Source organism: Agelaius tricolor, unplaced genomic scaffold (assembly GCF_023055355.1).
Source record: "Agelaius tricolor isolate 1412-34295 unplaced genomic scaffold, bAgeTri1.0.p SCAF_1, whole genome shotgun sequence".
Classification (NCBI taxonomy): Eukaryota; Metazoa; Chordata; class Aves; order Passeriformes; family Icteridae; genus Agelaius; species Agelaius tricolor.
Genome location: NW_027269261.1, coordinates 62,189,601 through 62,209,911, shown reverse-complemented (window position 1 = coordinate 62,209,911; position 20,311 = coordinate 62,189,601). Strand labels below are relative to the sequence as shown.

Here is a 20,311-nt window from a genome sequence, read left to right as displayed (position 1 = left end):
CAAAGGCTTGTTTGCTTTATCAATTTTTTTAATAGCTTTCAATCTTCTGATGTTAGCAGAAAGTGTAAATTGCTTCAAGCACTACTAGTGTGATTAGCAAGTATTTGGCACGCTGCATTCTCCTTGTGCATGTGCAAGCTAGTGCATCAGTTGCCTCATACTTGGCTCTAGCCCAGCAATAAATCCCAGTGTGCTCCAACAGAAGCACCAATTCTTCTCATTTTTACTAACTTGCCTTGTGAGAGCCTGAGTCCTAGATAACTGCATTACTATTTCAGCTAGGCCTCCTGTCAATTTTTACACAAAAATGCCCATTATATTTATTCACCCTGAGAGTAATAGACAAACTTTTTCTAGAACTGTGCCAGCCACATGTAGGTATTGTGAATACCAACAAGGCCCTTAAGAGCACAAAATTTAACATGTGCCTGTAAAAGCAGCACATGTCCAATGACCACAGTCATCTTCTGGCACTACAGCCTTATCCATACAGCTATTATTGACTGTATGACCATCACAAGAACTTGATGCAATGACAGTGTGTTTTGCTACGCAAGTATGAAACTCTGAGAGAAGGTGAGAGGTAAGAGGCAAAAGGGACAGAAAGGAATAATACTAGATGTGTTAATTCACATGCAAGTGTGGATTAGACTGGGAGGGTTAAAGCAGTCACACTGAAACACTCCACGCCATGCACTTCCCAAAGGTGAATGGGCCTATAGCAGGAGTAGTTGACCAGGACGATCTATTTTTGAATTGGCATAGGTTGCATCATGGAATTAAAACTGCACCAAATTACACTGACATGTTTGGCTGCCATCTGCAGAGATTTCCATGAGGTCATAGGTTAAATAATATCTCAGGTACATGTCCTTATGGAGGGCAAGAGAGAGAAGTGGTGAACCACTTCAAGTCATCTACCAATTGGAACCAATAATCTGTTTAAACTTCGGAAGCTCAGTGGTACTCTGGTGGCAGAGTGGGAGCTTCTAGAACTTCATTCCTAAGGCAATAGTTTTATTGTGAAGCTGCTGAAGGTGTGTTGAAAGACCAAGAGTAAAAATATGGAAAAGATTCGCAGCAAGGTTAATAAAGCAAACAAAAACAGAATTGAAAAGAGACTCTGAAATGGACATAAAGTTCACCAGTCAATTTATAGATAAAGTGATTGGCGATTGTCTAAAGCTAGAGTCAGCTGGCTGAAATTCCACCTTTGGGATCCTAGGATTGCTAATACCAGAGCTGGAGAGAGACATCCCAGACATGCCTAATGTAAGGTCTTCCCTGAAAAAATCCATCTTTCTTTCCTTTTATTACCTAGTTAGGAGGGCACTTGTTTCTGTGAAGACTACAAAAGTTGGCAGATTTGTTGCACCACCCTGGTTCTGGGTGCTTTTACACTCAGCAAACGTTGCCAGTGGAGGCACCCCCTCGACAGGGCCACCACCTGCTCACTTTGCAGAGTCACAGTGAAATCCTGACCTAGAACGTTTCAAAAAGCATCAGGTGCTTCAAAGGCAAACTGCTGTACCTCAGTTTGTACCATGTTGATGCGCCGGGACCGCAAAGCTTTGACACAGTTGTAGATATCCACAACCCCTTCTCTTTCTGCCATATCCAACATGATATCAATCACAATATAACAGCCTGTCCGTCCAGCACCAGCACTGAAAAGAATCAGTAAATACTGTTAGGAATAGCCCCAGAAAAACTTCCACAAACTTCATAACCATTATTGAGAGAATTGCATAAAATCATTCCATTTTTTATCACAACCACTATCTAATTTTTATCTTCTCTCCTTCTCATAATAATGTCCTTTAAATCTTTTGATGTGTTCAAAACAAAAATTTTCTATCACATTTGATTTACTAAGTAACAGCAAAAAAAAGTTTATTCCCTTTATCACCCAGATCAATATTTAAATTAAAATCTTAGTTTAACTGAAATCTGAAGATTGATTAATCTTATGCACTTCAGAATATTATAGATCTTGTTTTTCTTTAATAAGACTAAGAATGATTTTTAAATTATCTATTACAATAAGAAACTCAAATGTATGTTTTACCAGGCAAGTTCCAAGCTTGTTCAGACAGCACATTTAACAATATCCAGAAGATTCACTTATGATTTATTTCGGGCTTTACATAAAGCTAAGGACAATTTTTGCACAGTGAATTATTGTAATCTGTAAAGGCTGAGTAACTTTATCTACAAAATGTAATTAAACATTTGACTAAAATACTTAGGTAAATCAAACATTTGTAGAAAGCAAATTCTATTTGCCAAAGGATGGTGTCCCAACAACATAACCTTGCAAAATCTGTGCAGGAGAAACCTTCCGTATTTGTTGCCACTAACCTCATTCCATCTCTCTTCATCTAGTTGCTTACTTTGCTTTAAATTAATAATCTGTTCAGACATTATATGCAACACCAAGCTATTAAAGCAGATGTATCTACACTCATTCCCAAATGCTGTCACAAAATTGTTGAAGGCTACCTAAAATGATAGCCTGAAGTATCATGATTTAGTTGGTGCACCTGTTGCGGGAAAAAGAAAAATCTCAGAGTATTCTATTTCAGAAAAGAACCTGGTTATTTTCAAACATTGCTGTAGACAGCCAAATCCTACTGCAGTGTGAATTAGGCAATTCAAAAAGCGAAGAACAAAAACAGAGCACTTCAAAATGATGGATGCTTAAGAAGAAACTGCTGTAAATACCCATATAAACAGTTGTGAAAAATACAAATCTATGCCTTTGGTACACACCTGCAATGGACAACAATAGGCCCTGCACTAGGAGGGTTAGATAATTTGACTCTCCGTATAAAGGAAAGCAGTCCTGTGGCATTGTAAGGAACTCCATGATCTGGCCAGCCAGTGAAATGAAACTGTTTAACTTCACGGATTTCATTGTAGCCTCTCTGTAAAAGGCAAAAAAAAAGGTTATGAAATTCGAATTATTTCATAGACTAGATATTATCTCGCTCAAATAATGATCACACATATTGGTAGAATCTACATGCAGTTTTCATTGTTTCAGCAATTATTTAAAGCAATGATCCATAGGAAACTTAGAGATGTTATTTTAATGTTGAAGTTTGTAATTTTTACTTTAGGTATTAGGTATGCTAGCTTTGCTGCACTGAAGATATTTTTTCTAATAGACTTCGATGTATTTCACATTGATTTTCAGAAGTTTTGCTAACTAAGGCAAGGGCCTGCTACATTTAAAGGCAAATATGATTTAGCATAAGACCACAACTGTATCACACAAAGTATTCATAGAATTTGTCCTTTGATTGAGATTGACTCAGAAGAGGTCAGAACAGAGGGCTAAGGGATGAACAGCAGGCATGACTCATAATCTGGTACTTGAGTTTAGCTCAGAAGTGTGACTGTGGAGAAGAGGTGACTTTCAGAGGGGGATGGCAGCAGCTGACATTTTTGGGGAAATTCAAAGTCCCACAGTGAGATGCATGCTTGGGTAGCACTGATGCAATGCATAACTCCCACGGTAAGGTAAGGCTGCCTACTTTGTGGCCCAGCTAACAAGCCAGAGGGATTTGGTATTCCATAGAAACCTCAGCATAGCCTCTTTCATCCTCCTTGCTACCAGGAAACAGGATTTTGCTAAGCCCTTTCAAAACGTGCTCACCCTTCCCAGAGTGAAGGTCCTGACAACGTATTCCGCGAGGGGCTCCACCTCTACACAAGTCACTTTGAAGTCCCCATAAACTTCAGTGTCGTCAGGCCAGTACTTGTAACACTTGACCTAAATAAAAAAAGGGTATGATTTTACACCAAGGGAAAAGAAAAGCTTGAGGATACTGCACTGCATGTACTGCATTACATCGCATTTATTTCCAGAATGACTGTGCATTCATGTGGCTTGTCATGGCTTGTGGCTGTTATGTCAAGTTAAGCACTAGCTACAAGGAGTTTCCACTGATTTACACAGCTGTGTTCAGGGGCCAAATTCACTTCTAAATGAGCATTTGTATTTTCTTTAGTGCTGAGCTGTGGAATATATTTCCACTTATGCTAAATTGTGATGCATCTTGTACCCATAATCAAACTGTTGCAAGTAATCCCAGATACCTTATAGACTTCCCTGAGGCATGTATTACTGCTAAACTGTAAATAATTTGCTGGTTTCTAGCCACTGATACAGAAGCACATTTCCTCTACTACTCTTCTCATTTGAGTGACACTATACAAATCAATTCTGCGAAATATAAGTTTTGATTCAGATAATTTTCCACTACTCATGAAAGCAACACAGCATCAGTTTTTAGAAGTTGCTTTTAGACAATACCATAACTGGAACATTGCCTGGACTCCTTCCCCTTGCCCCCTCAGGATGCAGGGCTGCCCTTCACCAGACCCTTCTACATTCTGCACATATTATGCCTGGTTAGCAGTTTTTTCTTTACACTTGCAGCATTAAAAGAAAAACAAATCCAAAAACTTACTCTTCCAACCTCCACTAAATTTGTGACCATCACAACACAAGCTGACTGCTCCTGCCATATCATTCTCCAAAAGTCATAAACAGTCTCATGAACTGGACCTGTAAGAAAAAAATCCAGGTAATATTCTGCAAAAAAATAACAGTCAAAGTGAATGCTAAGAATAAAATCCGGTGTGTTTCAGAGCTGATACGTGTGAGCACATTTGCTCAGAGAAGAAAATTTTGTGAAACCACATCATCCTGCCATTGTGCTGGTTTCCAGATTATATTGTTACTTCTAACCAGTGCTGGATATTCTCAATTTAACTGAATTACCACTTGAAAGGAAATAATGGCAGGTGTTTCATGTAGCAAAACAGCAGAAGTTGCTTGAGAACTACAAGGACACAGCAATGTGTGACTGCATCTATATTACACTGCCAGTTTTGTTTTACATTTGTTAAATATAACGTGTTGAGAACGAGATTCTTCAGGTGCTCACCAAAGAGATGCCCATGCCAGAGTGAAGTATCAGGCAGGAGGGTGCTGGTACAGATACTCTGCACTTGCTATCTGCTTCCTGGCAAGCATGGATGCACAAGTAGGCACTGAGCCAGACACTTCCCCCTGAAGTGTATTTAAACTAACTTAAGTACTTTTCTGTGAGGCAATGAGAAGCACATGTGTAAGTTTTGCTTCTTGCTCTGCTGCAGAGACGTTCAATTGAGTGACAGAAGCATTTACCCTGTTACAATAGTCTCCAAAACAGCTCCTTTACCACCATCCAGCAGTGCTGTAAACATTACTGTGTACAACAGACATAGAATCACAGAATTATCTGGAAAAGACCTTTAAAATCATCAAGTCCAACTATAAACCTAACGTTGCCAAGCACACCACTAACCTCAAGTACCACATTTGAAGACTCAAAACACATTCTTTCATATGCTAGATCAAAGGCTGCACACAAAAGCAGCAATACATTTTTCTCTCCTTTACATACTATTATGTGCAATGATTTGCATAGTAAAACAGAAGTAAAATACAAATGTAGACTTAATGCCATGTAGAGACCTATTTAGGCAGCACTTACACAAAAATAAAAAACAAATGTGGTCACGACTCTAAGCACCCTGCTTTAAAATAAGTTTTTACTTTGACTTTCCTGTGTGTGCCTACAATCAACTAAGGGACAAATAATAGGATATTTCCAAACAGCTATCTGATTATGCTGACAGATCAAATAATGGCACACCTAAATCTAATTTGCAATCTTAGACTAATCTATTTGGTTTTCCTCATTGTGAGGAGTTCTATCAAAAATACAAACAAAAAAAAATCTTTTTTTTTTTCCTCTAGCACCCCTTTTTATTAGGAGGATGTTATATGATAAAGATTTGCCTCACTCCTTTGTACAAAGAGTCTTTGTCCTCTGGCATTACTTTACCCAGATTTTCTGAAAGAGTTTAATTTATCATTACTATCTTCACTGCATCCTGGACCAAGTTGTAGACAGCAAAATAAAACATAATATGGAAAGAAAAATGCCTCAAGGCAGGTTGAAACTGTTCTCTTCTCTGTTCATGTCTCTTTTCTCTATTCATCTTCATAATTGGAAATCATGGTAGTAGGTTCTGACTTTATCAGCTGAATTTATCACTGACAGATTTGCTCAATAGCTAATTAACATGATACATAAGTGCAATTTTTGAATTTATTCACATTCCACCCAAACATACTATGTTAATTTACCATAACACAAGATGACAACTCACAATACTGGGTATGCTTTACTTTCTTCTACTTCTATTTTACCAAAACACTGTGGAACTCTACAGAGAACAATTGTTTAATTTGATTAAAGCTGGTAGATCCTTACCTTGGGTGGCAATGTAGTGACTTGGTCTCTGATATCCCTAAAACAGCAATATAAGTTGGTTTGAGTACCATATTAGTAACAAAGAGTGGAAAATAAAAGCATAAGGATATTACAGAATCCTTATATCTAGACAACATTTTCAGAACAAACCAATATTTAAGAGCAGCATGAAGCTCAAAACCTAAAAAACCAGTTAATATTGAAAAGGTTTGAATGACAACAGATAAAATGAAAATAATAACATCTGACTTGAACAGACATTGTAGTGTACCAGGAAGGAATACTCTAGATTGGTCCCTTGCACCTAAAAATCAGTCTTCTGTTGACATTATTTCCCTAGCTGTATATATTTGGGCTTTTATTTTAAATTTAATAAAAATTCTCTGCCACCACATTATCTCACAGCTGATCTGTGTTCCCAGTTTAGCCAATATGAAAAAATACACACCTTTTGTCTTTTTATGGACAGAAAATCACTGAGAGGCACAAAGAGGGATGTGCCTCAGCTCTAACTAACAGGGACACATTGGTGTGTGCACAGAATCAAGGTTCTACTGAAGTGAAATCTGCTTGACTGTACAAAGTGTGCATCAATTACAGTGGGCATGATACACACAAGTATATACACAGTCTTACACACACACATATATATAGGTAAATAGATAGTCCTACACAGCTAAGCCTTTCCAGATAGCTGGATCTATGCCAATGCTAGCAGCACTAATTGTCCACAAAAAAACCGCAAGACAAAGAGCTACTGCTCTTGAGGAAATAATTCAGAGTATATTTTGACCAGTGCCAGCAATTTAGCTACAAAGAGGAAGGAAAGTTTAGTGTTGCTGGTGAGAAGACAATACTGAATTTCACAATGTGGAAATGTTTATAACTCCAGTTATTCTCCAGGTTAAGTTTTATTAGGCCACTTGCTGCAAGTATTGCATTACAGGGGAGTACGGGCCCTTCGATTCCTGGTATTCACAAGATGCTACTAAAGTGAAGGATTTCAGTGTACACAAGGAGTTTATATTCTTTTCCACAGACTGCTTCATTATCCTGTCTAGAGTGAGAGCACCTTCCTCTGGGGCTTCTAAAAAAAACATTTGAATATCCTATTCTTGGCTTTACGGGAGACCAAAATTGCATCAAATGATGAAAGAATTTCTCCTGAAGTCCTTAATATCAAGTCACATCTTAAAATTATGGAAGTAGAACCTGTGCTAGACAGGTTTACACTTAGTAATGCTTTTGAGAAGAAGATAAAAGTGTCACGTAAAAATTGTAAAATGCCAATTTTAACTTGTAGCTTTCTTGCCTGCTTCTAATGAGATTCAATTCACTCCTAAATAAGAAAATCAATATCCTCAGGGAATTATTAAAAATCTGTGAGAGTTTTCTTGTTTCAGGCCCCAGGCAAAATATCACAGGCCTATCATTTCACAGAGATTGCCATGTTAAAATATCCAAATAAAAAAGACAGAAATATATCGGGAGCTAAATCATTATATCCTGGAAAGTCAAAAGGGTCTTAAATAACTTATCAACTAAAAGTGGTCAAGAAAAACTACTAAGGTGCAATTATAAAGAAAAGCAATCAAAGCCATAGATTTCAAAAACACTTGTCATAACTATTCCACTATCTTCCAAATGGCTATGGAATTAATCTGAATATAACAACTTGTTTATTCCTAAGGTGTTAATTACAGAAAAGTCATATTGTGTTAGTAAAATTGCCTGGCAAAATTTGGATCAGTTTTTAAAGTTTATAAATGAATTTGTATTTTGATTAAAGTATGGAATTTCAAATTTTAGAGATTTTTTCAGAAGTGAGGAAATTTCCATGTTAAAATATATATATATGCGTGTGTGTTTGTGTATATACTTTGTAATGCCTAAATTAGCACCTTAAAGCAAATGCCAGCTAAATATTGCTTGTCTAAAAAATTGTTAAAAATAAACAAATAAACAACCCCCCCCAAACCTACATATGTCATTATCCCTCCCTTTTTATTACTAAACACATATTATGACTACTCCACAGGTATATTTTCAAAGAACTACAGTGCAGCCTACTATCTAGCTTCTTACATATACGTGGGAAGGGGACAAGAAAAGCTAGTGGCCAAAATGACCACTAAAAAATGTCAACAGCAAATTCTCTTTAACAGATAGGAACATCCAATAATATTCAGGGCTAAGCTAAAAGGCTAAATTATCTTTTCAAAACAGGTACAAAAAATATTCACACAGAAAATAAATTTTTTAAAGGAACAGATGAGATAAATTAGATGAGGCATGCATAGTTATCGACTGATAAAAATAGAAGAAGAAAGTAATTAATAACAATATCTATATTAAATATTTATACAATAGGATGCTGTTATTCACATATAGTGGTACTTACATCCCTGTACAGCCAAATCTACAGCCCAAACCAAAGTCAGATGTGAAAGAAAGCACAACAATGTCAGTGAGTACTAGGACGTAGAACAAGGAAAGTGTACATTTGTTCTTAATAAAAGAAAGCTTTTAATAATTTTGTAGCATAACATGCAATAATTTCACATAGAGAAGCTGGCAAATTGAGAGGGAGAAAGCTGTACATTCCACTCACATCTATGTAGTTGGCATTAATGTAATCTGAAGATGGATCATCTTCAACAGGTTGCAAAATCACCCTGGAGTGGTCATCTGCAAAAACCAAGTGGTTACGGAGCCTTTTTGAAGTGTGATTTTTAAGTAAAATATTAACGGTAAGTCATCTAGAAAACCAAAATCAGCTGGCACAAGTGCCTCACAATTTACAATCCTTAAATACAAATTGTTTACACAGAAATACAAAGAACCATTTTGTCTGAGGGCTGCAATTACTTCAAAAAACCTTCACTACATTTCAATTTCATTAAGCGCAGCTGAAAGGTATTGGCACTGTCACAAGTGGTTAAAAAGACACAAAGAAACCAGGTTACTTGCTCAAAGTCCCTTTCAACATCAGCTCCACTGCTGGTAATCTAGAAAACCAAAAATGCTGATTACTGTTTCCTCACTTCCACCCAAGCCTGCTCAAGTTCATATTGAGACATTAATGAAATCAAGACAGAGGAGTTAGCAATGCACTTGGGATTCGATGAAGAGGTAACTCTGCCCATTCAGGGATTTCTCGTGCACGGTGATTCCTGCGTGTTCCGTTGCATGGGTAAAACAATACAAATTGCAAACAAACAGAATCAACACCCAAATGAGTGCCAGCATGTTGCTGATATATGCTTACCACAGCTTGCACAACAGAGATGCAAATGTGAAATTCAGCCTGAGTTATAAAAGGAAGAAAGTTGAACTGTGAAGAACAACAACAACAACAACAAAAAAGAAAAAGCTGAGAAAGGCACTGTTCTGCTTCTCCACCGCAGGTATTCAGCAGCTGTGCCACTGGAGACTTGCAAAGGAAGAGAGAGCACAGCCTGAGTAACACACAAGTAGAGCTATCGCTCAAAGTGAGGACACCGATACTCACATGCTATAATGTTTCCATAGCGGTTCTTTGTTCTGTTTTGATCCTTCTTAGCGACATCCCAAGAAGCTGACTGCCCCTCAAAGAAACTCTATAAATAAAAATGTTCCGAAAGAAAACATTCTGACCATTAATTTATCTCCAAAAATAACAGTTTAAAAGAACTGTCCCACCATAAAGTAAGTTCAGCTTTGCTCGCCTGCCCTGGTCACCCAGGCAGTGCCATGGTACAGAAATATCTAAAGAAGGAGCCTCTGTCCTTCTGACTCACTGAGGAACTCCACAGGGATTTCAAATCCTGTAATTGCCAGAAGGCTAAACTTGCTTGTACATCCTTGCTATGGAGGAATGACAATAAACTGAGAAAGCACAGAGATACTGTTCACTCTTCTTACAGGACGGTGTAATATAGAGCCTGTTTACTACAGCATTACATTTGCTTTCCACATTACCTAGTAAAACACCTTTCCTTCCTACAGAGACATTAGGAACTCTCCTCTGCCAATGTTCATTGCTCTTTTTGCCTTTCCTCATATCCCTACCTCTAGTCACTAGCAAAATTATTCTACATTTTTGAACTCTTAAGATTTTGATCTCTCAGTATTGATAGAAGCAGCTTTTAGTTCTGCTTGGTTTTTTCTTCATTGCCCGTAGATATTTTACTGCTGTTGTAGGTCTATGCTACTCCTTCCTTCCAGATGATCTCTTATCCTGGGTAAGTTATCTCCAGAAAATACACAGTAGCCATGGAATCAGAACTTAAATGCACAGTGAGAAGCCCAAAGCAGGGAACAGATGTCATGTATAGAGAGAGAAGAAGTAGCAAGCAGGAAAACACCTGATACAGCATCAGGGACCACCCTCCCCCCAGAGTAGTGGCTGACACTTGGTCTTAGCCTTGAAGTTAGGCAGAGCATAACAAAGCATGTTTAAGTAAAAGAGAGGAAAAGAGCATAATATTCTTTTAAAAACCACACATTTATTTATTCCAGTTCTTATGTTTACAGTAGAGACAGCTGCAGAAAGGAGAGAAGGTTGAAAACTGTGTCAGAAGAGATTGCTTACTCAGAGAAAACTCATTGTAAACCTAACTGTATTGTGAGCAACCTTAGTAGTCCCATTCCCATCTTTACTGTGTGTCCTGACTGATATTCTAATCCCTAAGAATCACAACAGATTCAGAGATCAGAAGCCAAATGAATCTGTACTCATCTTCTGCCTCCAGGGCTGGGAATTTCTTGTTTCCATTTTAACATTAAAGCTGTAAGTAGACATGGGCAGGCAGGTTTAATTAGAACTTCAAGACATTACTACCCTTATTATCTCTTTACTGCTTCTAAACTGGAGCTGTCCCACTATTGTCCTACTGAGATGCTAAAATAAACCAGGAGAGTGCTTCCAGTCAATGTTTCTTGGAAAACCAGGCAGGTTAAATTCTTTTCTTTAACCTAATCCAGGAGATCTGCACTAAAAATAGCTCACATAACTAATTACAGCATTTCCACTAAAGAGCAGCAACAAAAGAGTGGCAACGTCTTACAATATGTCAAAAAGATTCTTTTTATACCCTAGGGAACACACAGGGATTTTCTACCAGGCAGTTGTAAAGGCCCAAACCACTGGACTCCATTTACCATTTCACTTTTGGATTACATATATAAGAATCTTATGCCTGTTCATCTGTTTTTCACTTAAACCCATGACATTTAGTTCCATCCTTCTGCAATACAATGCAAACAAAAGGCTGCCGATTTCAAAGGGATTTTTCCTAGCAAAGCCCCACCGCTGGAGATCTCACCTCATACTCCTCTTTAAATCCATAGCTGTCAGAGGTCTTCATTAGGTTAATATGCTGCAGGAGATCAGCCACCCTGATGGCAGGGTGCAGCTGCCCAGTCTGGTACGGGGATTCTGTGCCTTCGCAGAGATAACGAGGGACATCCAGGAGTCGGCTGGACTCAGCTGTTGCACTGTGATTTTCATCTGTATTCACAAGAAATCAGCACATTATGTACCCACAGAGCAGTAAAACCTGCTGCTATACATATCAGCATCTATTTTGAACCTTTTCCTTCAAAAACATCTCTAATTTCTGAGAAGGCAAAGCACTTACTCTCCAGCACATAAATACTGTGAAGTACATAAAGAAATTTAACAGCAAACACATACAGAAGTCTGCAGTCCTTCATCCAGTAATAAAGATGTCTGGGGGGCATTTTATTTGACACTACAAAACTTTATGACATTAATGTACTTGGAAATTCCAGACTCCATCGACCAAAGTAACTTTTTAAGGGCTAATACATATCAATAGCAATATTACAACTTAAACAATAAATTAGAATAATTTCATAGTGGTATCAGCACATAATTTGTCTAAGGCCAGCAAAAAGTGACTTGAAAACCCAGTAAAAAAGAGAAGCAATTATGCCACCACTTCAGAACACCACCTCCACTTAAGAAGATGAATCAGCACTACAGAGTGGTCATTTTAACTCAGGTCTTTTAGTAGACAAATGAAACTTGAGTTGAGTGTGCTGTTTTAGTCACAACTTTTTGCCCTGTATAAGCAACAAAGTTTCTTATAACACTCTCTGTGCTACAAGAATTCTCATATCAAAACCATAGGTCAAAGCTGCATGAGGTCAGCTGCATATATTGTCAATCCCTTCTGTGAAATAGTAATTTTATTCAAATTAGAAATTATTAGATCAAATTAATTTACAGAGGAAGAAAAATTCTAATCTAAGTAGCTACTGAAACGAGAAGTGGGTAGTCAACCCCTCCTAAACTTCTTTGAAATCAGTTTATGACTTTCCTTGCAAAGGATCTAGATTAGGAGGCAAAACACTCTAGGAAAAAGATGGACTCCCCAGGGGTTGGATTTTGTACAATTACACCAAAATGTAAACACTATTAATGTCTTCTGGAATTAAATCTCCTGAGAAATTTGACTCTTTGAACTGTCACCCGAGTTGCTAATTTCAGTACCTAATTTATGCCTCACTAATCTGCCTAACAAGGTGAGCGACATGCAGCAGTCACTTTTTATTGTATTGTACCCATACCAAATCACACACATTTCAAATCACCTCAGGATTTGTAGTTCTCCCCGTTGCTCATCGAATACTTACCAGTAATAGGCACTTTAACCCATTGAAGCAGCAAAAAACAATGAGTGAACAGAACATGAGAAATTTATTTCAGGACTATATTAGAAAATGACTAAAAGAAAATGACATTCAAAGTTGTTAAATCTTCACAATAGGCAACAATGAAATCTGTTTAAAAAATGTAAGGGCTACATTATTATACTATCAGTGTAATAATTGGGACTCGGGAAAAGCAAAACTGTCATACCAACTTAGTGCTAATGTACACAGAATGGAGAGCAGCATTAATAACTTATACATGAAGAAAAAGAAAACTAGCATAGCTACAAAGTAATAAGAGTTTCATATAAAAAACCTCATTTTCTATGATTTAGAACCCATAAAATATTCCTCTTCTCTAAATAAGGCAGAAGAAAACTATTTTGTCATGCTGGGCCAAGCAAAGGCTCTATTAAAATAGAGTAGAGCCAATTGATGCAGTTCCAAAGGAACAAAGTTACAGATACCCAGCTTTTACTACATGGTGTACCAAAAAACTTGTACATTTCTCTCCACTATTTCAGTCCACTCTATGAAAATTAGTACCTCTTCCAACTATCAATGCTTTGCTTATATGAGGAAATTATCATGCCCAGAATATCATTACCAGTAGATGAAAAAGCAGACAGGAACTATTAAGCTGTTCTTCAGTTAGTTCCTTGCCCCTCAGTATTCACAGCTGTCTGTGACTGTGTCTGCCACAGCAGAAAATACCATGGCAGTATGCCACTGAAGGCACCATGAGCACTTCACAAGCACAGGATCAGATTTACAAAGTTATCTTGATTATTTGGGAGACAATGTGAAAATCAACAAGGTGAATTGAATGGTGAATGCAACAATAGCGTGTGTTGGAAAGGGAAGTCAAATATATAACTACAAAATGGAGTAATGGACTGGAAAATTATAACTCTGAATTTAACAGGTAACTCAATGCAACATGAACACAATAAAAAGGAGAAAATACAATTCAGTTAACAGAAACAGTAAAAGTGGGTCATGGGGGTACCTATTCCACTCAGCTCAGCATTAAGATTACTTCCAAGAATGCTACCTGATTTGGGGCACTGCAATTTAAAATTCAACCTAGGAGCTGGAAGGCTGGAAAACATTCAGAGGAAAATAATGACAACAAATTTAGAAAACGTCACCTACAAGATGGTGAGTGAAAGAACTGGGTTAAACTCAACTAAAAGAGAAATAATTGAGGACACAAGCCTTTCCGTGTGACAAAGTCGGTTTTGAAAGGTCAGAAATGTGCCAGTTTTCCATATTTTCTATGAGTCTCTCAAAAGGAAATGGCTAAATCGACAGCAATGAAAATTTAGTCTAGATTAGCCTAATTAGGAAAAACTAGGGGTGAGCATTATTAATACTTAGTAGTAATACCCAGTTAGTAGTAAATAATACTCAGAAAATTGACCTTTGGGTCCCAAATATTACTAATATAAATCAGAATTTGTTTTTACTAAGGAGGACTGAGGCACTGGAACATTCTACTGCAAGAGCAAAATTCTGTTTGCTACAAATTTTTAAAACATAATGAGACAATTTCCAGAAAGAAGCTGTATTATATGTATAATATCCCTCCTCAAAACAGAGAAGGGATTTCCTTGCCCCCAGGTCCCTTTAAGAATTACTTCTAGGAATCTAATTTTCAACATGTCTATATTCACATCTACTTTCTGATTTTTGTCTTTTATCCTAAAATAACCACAGCAACTGACTGAAACTCAATACTGCACATTGAGTTTATCCAACCAAGAACTTGGGTACAAATAGTACTTTTATCTTTTTATTTAAAAGAAAAAAAAAATCTCTAAAACCTGCATTCAGTGTTATATGCAGCATAGACATATTCAGCCTGTCCATTTCAATGTGTCTTCTTTTTTTAAGTAAGTAAAAAGCTGAAAAATTTACTAGCTAATACTAATTGAATTAAGTAAATAATATAGGCATAGAGAAGTACCTGTTCAGAACATGCAAAGAAAGTTGTTTTCTCTTAGATATTCTGAAAGTTTTTCTGTTTTCCATTTTTCTTTTCATTCTTGTTACTTAGAAAATTGAACTTTGGGAGCCAAAAAATGTTAATGTGGATCTGAATTTTGTTTTTAAAGATCTCTTAATAGAGCTCTAGTTTCACATGTCAATTTATTGGAATTCAGTTTCAAAGCTCTGGGGAGAAAAATTTTAGTGTTTTCCATTTACATATTTCCTCATGCACTCTTCAATTAGCAGTGACTAGGAATAACTTCTTAATGAGGACATAATTTTTATTCTAAAATTGCTGTCAGTCTAATTCCGAATTGATGAACTGAGTGTAAAATTATTTTCTGGCAACAGCATAGTTTTACATAAAACAAGCTGTTTCAACGTTCAACCATGCAAGGAGACAGAACTCATGCAGGGATGGATAATGAAGGACTAGGGTCCTCACCTAACACAGCTGTCGGCACAAGTGGATCATTGGGCACTGTAGGAAAACAAAGCCCATGAAAAAACACATTACCCTTAATTTGTGTATTTTTAAGAACAAAAACAATATACTTCAGAGTATGACCAAGTGATAACTAAACTCCATTAATTTTGTTACAATAGAAAACCAGAATAAATACAGTTCCAGAAAGCATCCTGAATAAAAGAGGTATGAAAGGCAGTGATTTCAGACTTTAGAAATGTAATGATAAGAGCCAAGAGATCCTTACTGAAATGAAATAAAGAAGACATTACATGCAATTTAGTTTTTGAAAGGGTTCCTCCTTCACTATTGTTTTTTTCACTTCACAATAATGGTTCACTTTCATAGAACTCACTTCTTTCCTTTTAAAACCATCCTCTCATGTAATACTTGAATAGCTAATCTCAAAATAAAATGATATTTCTATAAAGTTTTCAAGGCAATTAAAAAAATTATATACATTTTTACTGTTAATAGCTTTTTTAATGCTCAGTACCAAAGAGATTGTTCATAATGAGTATAAGAAAATCACGGGATACACAGATGCAGATGTCTGAATAAAATTCATAGAATTTTATCTTTTATTATCACAACTAGAACCATGCAGAGATAAATGCACTGTTTTGGACAGAAATGGCAGAATGCAGGATTTGTTTTGTTCCAGTCTGGAACAAAAAACCATAACGTCAAAGTGTCTGTAATGGAATTAAGCTCCACTTCTCAAACAATCTGCCTGAAAGTTTGTCACATAGCAGGAAAACCTGAAATCTTGGAAGACTTGTCCCAGTACAGACCATGGTCAGAAGAAACCAACCCTCCAAAACATGAAAAATCACATTCCTAGGATGCTAGAAACTGGTGATGTCCAATTTCTTTGCCAACCAACCAGGACAGCTGTGATGACAGGAGCTCATGGACTCTTGGCATCACATCACTCATCTGAAAGGCTGCCTGAGTGCCTGGCAGCCCAAGCTCACTAACAGCCATATAAATTTCTGATAAATTCTTGGTCTGGGATCCACCATCACAGTCCATATCTAACTGTCTCTGCAATCCTGCCTCCACAAATTTCAATGCCAATAAGGCATCAAACTTTGTAGACTTTTTAAACTGTTCCAGCCAAAACCAGTGTTTTCCACTGTAGGAAAACCATGAGGCTGATACTCCCATTTATAATTGATTATGAGACACTCAAAATGTTAGCACTAGGCAGTTTGGTAAGCTTCAACGAACCAATCAATAAACCCTCCTCCAAAAGGCATTTCCCTTACAACAACCAGGAAAGAGCTTAAGAGCCTTCATGGATGCATTTTGCTCAAGCACAGTAAGCAGTATGGGAGATGAGAAGAGACATGGAGTGTCTTTCCCAAAAGGTGGCAATTCAGAAGCAGCTCAGGCTGCTCAGATCTGTTTAAAGCCAAGCCACAAGTCCATGGAGCTGTGAGAAACTCAGGTTCCTACCAGCTCCATGGCAAAACTGTATGCCTTTGTAATTTATACACGAGTCTTGAAATATTTGGTCCGCAAGTGGAGTACCTCGCTTTTGGCAAGGTATAGTGCAGATGTTGGGAGGCAAGAGTGCTAAACACTGGCAGCTATAACCCTTAACAGTCAGAAACCCAAACTTTTTCCAAACCAGACAGTTGGCATGTCTACAAAAAATGAATACAAATATAGAACACATTTGCAGATATATTAATAAGCTTGTTTCTAAACTCCACAAACAGCAATGAAAATTGTCAACGTTTCCTTCTGCTGTAATGTCCTTACTGCCAAAAAGATAGAAATTAATTTGGATCTCCTATTATTATTCATTACAGACATGGTGTTGTGCAGTAATATTTAACGTGCTGGCATTAAATAGTCTCATGAGGGAAAACTCAATTTCCAGTTTTAACTGAGGTATTCTGGAAGTATGATACTTTCCCTAAAACAAATATCATTGCATAGTGAAGGCATATGCAAATATTTAATAAAATAATTTGCCATATTCAAATAAGAACAACATACAAACATCCCTACTCAACCTTTGGCTTTACCATCATTCCTGGAAAACCTGGATCATAAAAAATTTTCCTTAAAAAGCAGAATTGTTTTCTGTGTTTCTATATTCACCTACACTCTGGAGTATCTATAACTGTCTACTTACATCTGGGGCTGAAGTTATGTGAGTCCATAAATGTGATTGACAGGGGATCCTCTGCATGCAGAGTGCTCTGGTCGGCGTAACTCCTGTCCATGGCATTCACCATGTGGGTCATCTCCTGACGGGTGGTTCCCATGGCATCCTTGCGCTTCTTTGCAAGTTTGCTGCCCAGCCAAAAAAAAAAAAGTAAACCACCTTAATATTTGATGAATGTTAGTGTCTACAGTAATCATTCTCCATAATCCTGAGTGACTGATAAGTTTGACTTATTTCCTTGTGTGCAATTTTTTCAGCGTGTGATAAAACTGTGCACCCTGCTATGAAACAGTCACGGTCTTGTGTTTTCTGTACACACACAAATGCTGTAATGGAAGTGCTTACTTCTGTACTCTGGCAATATTTTTTTTTCCCTGTGGAGTAATTATACTAATATACACAAATTAGAGAATATAATTACATTTTAACTGAAATGACAAATAAGAAGCATCTGTGCATGCAGTTTTATCAACCATCTCCATTTAAATATCTATTTTGATTCTGTAAATGGATAATACATTCCCCTTGTTTGCGTTGTTGGGAAAAAGAGTCATGTAACCTTCTAAATTACTTTGTTAGTCAAGAAACCTATGAAGTAAAAAAAGAAGCATAATCATTCAATATATATTTATATTAAATATTTATATTACATTTTATGTAAAAGGTTGTATTGCCCATTCAATATAAACGTATCAATATATACAAGATACGAGAGGATACCACACTATGGTCCTGGTACTTAACTTTGGTTCTTTGAAAAACAAAACCACCCTTGTCATTCTACCCTTTCATGCAGTTTGGGAACATTGCAATTTGACATTAACAGTCTTACACTCTGACTGCATCACAGTTAAAGACCAACCCAATCTGTACAACTAAACCCCTCAAATTAACAGCCAATGCCCCTAAAGTGCACACTTCAGAAATATCGCTCAATTCTTCCCTTTTGAGAAAGAAGTGGAAGGGATTTTCATTGTCTCCAGGAGTCAGATGGAAGCAGATAATATATTTTAATTATAACTTCAAACATATATCTCAAGTAGCAAGAAGTATGCAGAGCAGCAAGAGGTGGGCCTTGGTTCTGCAGAAACCTGTAACAGGCATCAAAGTGTTCTGAAATCTCCCTGGTTTCAGCTGAAGCCATGACTATAATACATTATATAGCCAACCTGCTTAGATGGATAAATCTGACACCAGATGGAAGAGACACAATCATCACTGTATATACTGAGTTCTTGAAAATGTATGTTTAAAACACAGCTTATCTTCATAAGCTTTTTCTGCATAGAATACCATCAAATGCTCTGGTAATTGTTCAGACAGTATTTGTCTTACATTTCTCTTTACTAAAAGGATGGCCAACTCTAAATATTTCATGCATATTTTAAGAGCAGACAAGGATAATATTAGATACTTATTACATATTATAATATTAGATGTTAGGAAGAAATTCTTTACTATCAAGGAGGTGGGACATTGACAGCAGTTGCCCAGAGAGGCTGTGGACCTCCCCTCTCTGGATGTGATCAAGGCCAGGTGGGATGGGGCTCTGAGAAATTTGATCTGATAGAAGATGTCCCTGCCCACAGCAGGGGGTTTGGAACTACATGATCTTTAGGATTCCTTCCAACAGAAACTACTCTTGGATTTTGTGAAAATTATCCATCCATGTACTTGTTGAATCCTGGGAGAGCTCACCAGAAAGGACCTACACTGTTCTGTAGGGCAAGAAGTATTTAATGCATAATTAAGAAAATGTTACAGGGCTGTTTCTTAAGTTAACAGTCTTGGTTCATGATGAGGTACCACAGTGTAGAATATGGATGGACAAAGCCCTCCTATGAATAGTAGATTCTTCCACCAATCACACTCATGTCCTTATTTTGTCAGATTCCCCCCCCTCTTTTGCTCCATCTACAAATGGAATAGTTGGAAAACTACTACTCAGTAACATTCTTACTACAAAAAAATCTCAAAGGTGGTCTCTAAACTTATCTTTTTTTAAATCAAACTATTGTTTGATGGGGTTCTGTATCAGTTGTTACATGAAAAATAAAAAAAAATCTGTTGGATGTCTCCCCTACAATGCTTTATTTTATACATTTACTCCACACATTCCTTTCAACTTAAGAGAAGCCAGTTTAAGTGATGCTTTGGTTGAATAAATGAAGACCATAAGAACTTCCAAAAGTGAAACTGCTTGAGCTTTCTAACTGGTTCCCAATACTATCAAAGGCTTCACAAAACTAGCATTTCTAGTTCAAAGTAGTTTTTTAAGTTTCAAAGCCTTTCAAACAGTCTCTATACACTGAAGATCACCTTTTTGTAACGTCACCTCAGAAACAGAACAAAAAGACTATTACATCTCATCTCTCGATGATATTAAGCTTTTCTTTGAAGCATCACTTTGTAACGAAACCTGCTAGCCATGCTAAATAAGTCAACAGCAATTAAGGCTTTCACGTTATTACTTTATTACAGTAGCTACTTTCTAATTCTTATGCTCTGCTTCAACGCCTAAAAAGGCCTATTGTGTTGTAGCACTGCAACCCGAAGCTGCTGGGAAATGGGAGGACAGCTTTATTGTTCAACAGCTCTGGGCTCCCTTGGGGTTTGACAACTTCTTTTTCCTTTCCTTTCCTTTTTTTTTTTTTCCTTCCCTCACTCAGCTATAGG

General features: G+C 37.1%; 1 protein-coding gene across 12 annotated transcripts in view; it reads right to left on the bottom strand.

Annotated features, from left to right (window-relative positions):
- The window catches only part of PTPRK (protein tyrosine phosphatase receptor type K), a 381,645-nt gene that overhangs the window by 11,358 nt on the left and 349,976 nt on the right, over positions 1–20,311 (bottom strand). For 4 of the 12 annotated variants that reach the window (XM_071437018.1, XM_071437045.1, XM_071437024.1 and 1 more), the window contains 11 exons: positions 17,603–17,763; positions 15,421–15,468; positions 11,642–11,826; positions 9,847–9,934; positions 8,947–9,023; positions 8,737–8,754; positions 6,336–6,372; positions 4,479–4,576; positions 3,662–3,778; positions 2,773–2,927; positions 1,532–1,667 (listed from right to left, as the gene is read on the bottom strand). In XM_071437018.1, the coding sequence (XP_071293119.1) occupies positions 1,532–1,667; positions 2,773–2,927; positions 3,662–3,778; positions 4,479–4,576; positions 6,336–6,372; positions 8,737–8,754; positions 8,947–9,023; positions 9,847–9,934; positions 11,642–11,826; positions 15,421–15,468; positions 17,603–17,763 (1,120 nt within the window). Of the gene's footprint in view, positions 1–1,531; positions 1,668–2,772; positions 2,928–3,661; positions 3,779–4,478; positions 4,577–6,335; positions 6,373–8,736; positions 8,755–8,946; positions 9,024–9,846; positions 9,935–10,802; positions 10,860–11,641; positions 11,827–15,420; positions 15,469–17,602; positions 17,764–20,311 lie in introns of those variants that run through there. The other 8 variants (XM_071437039.1, XM_071437057.1, XM_071437063.1 and 5 more) reach the window with 4 other exon arrangements.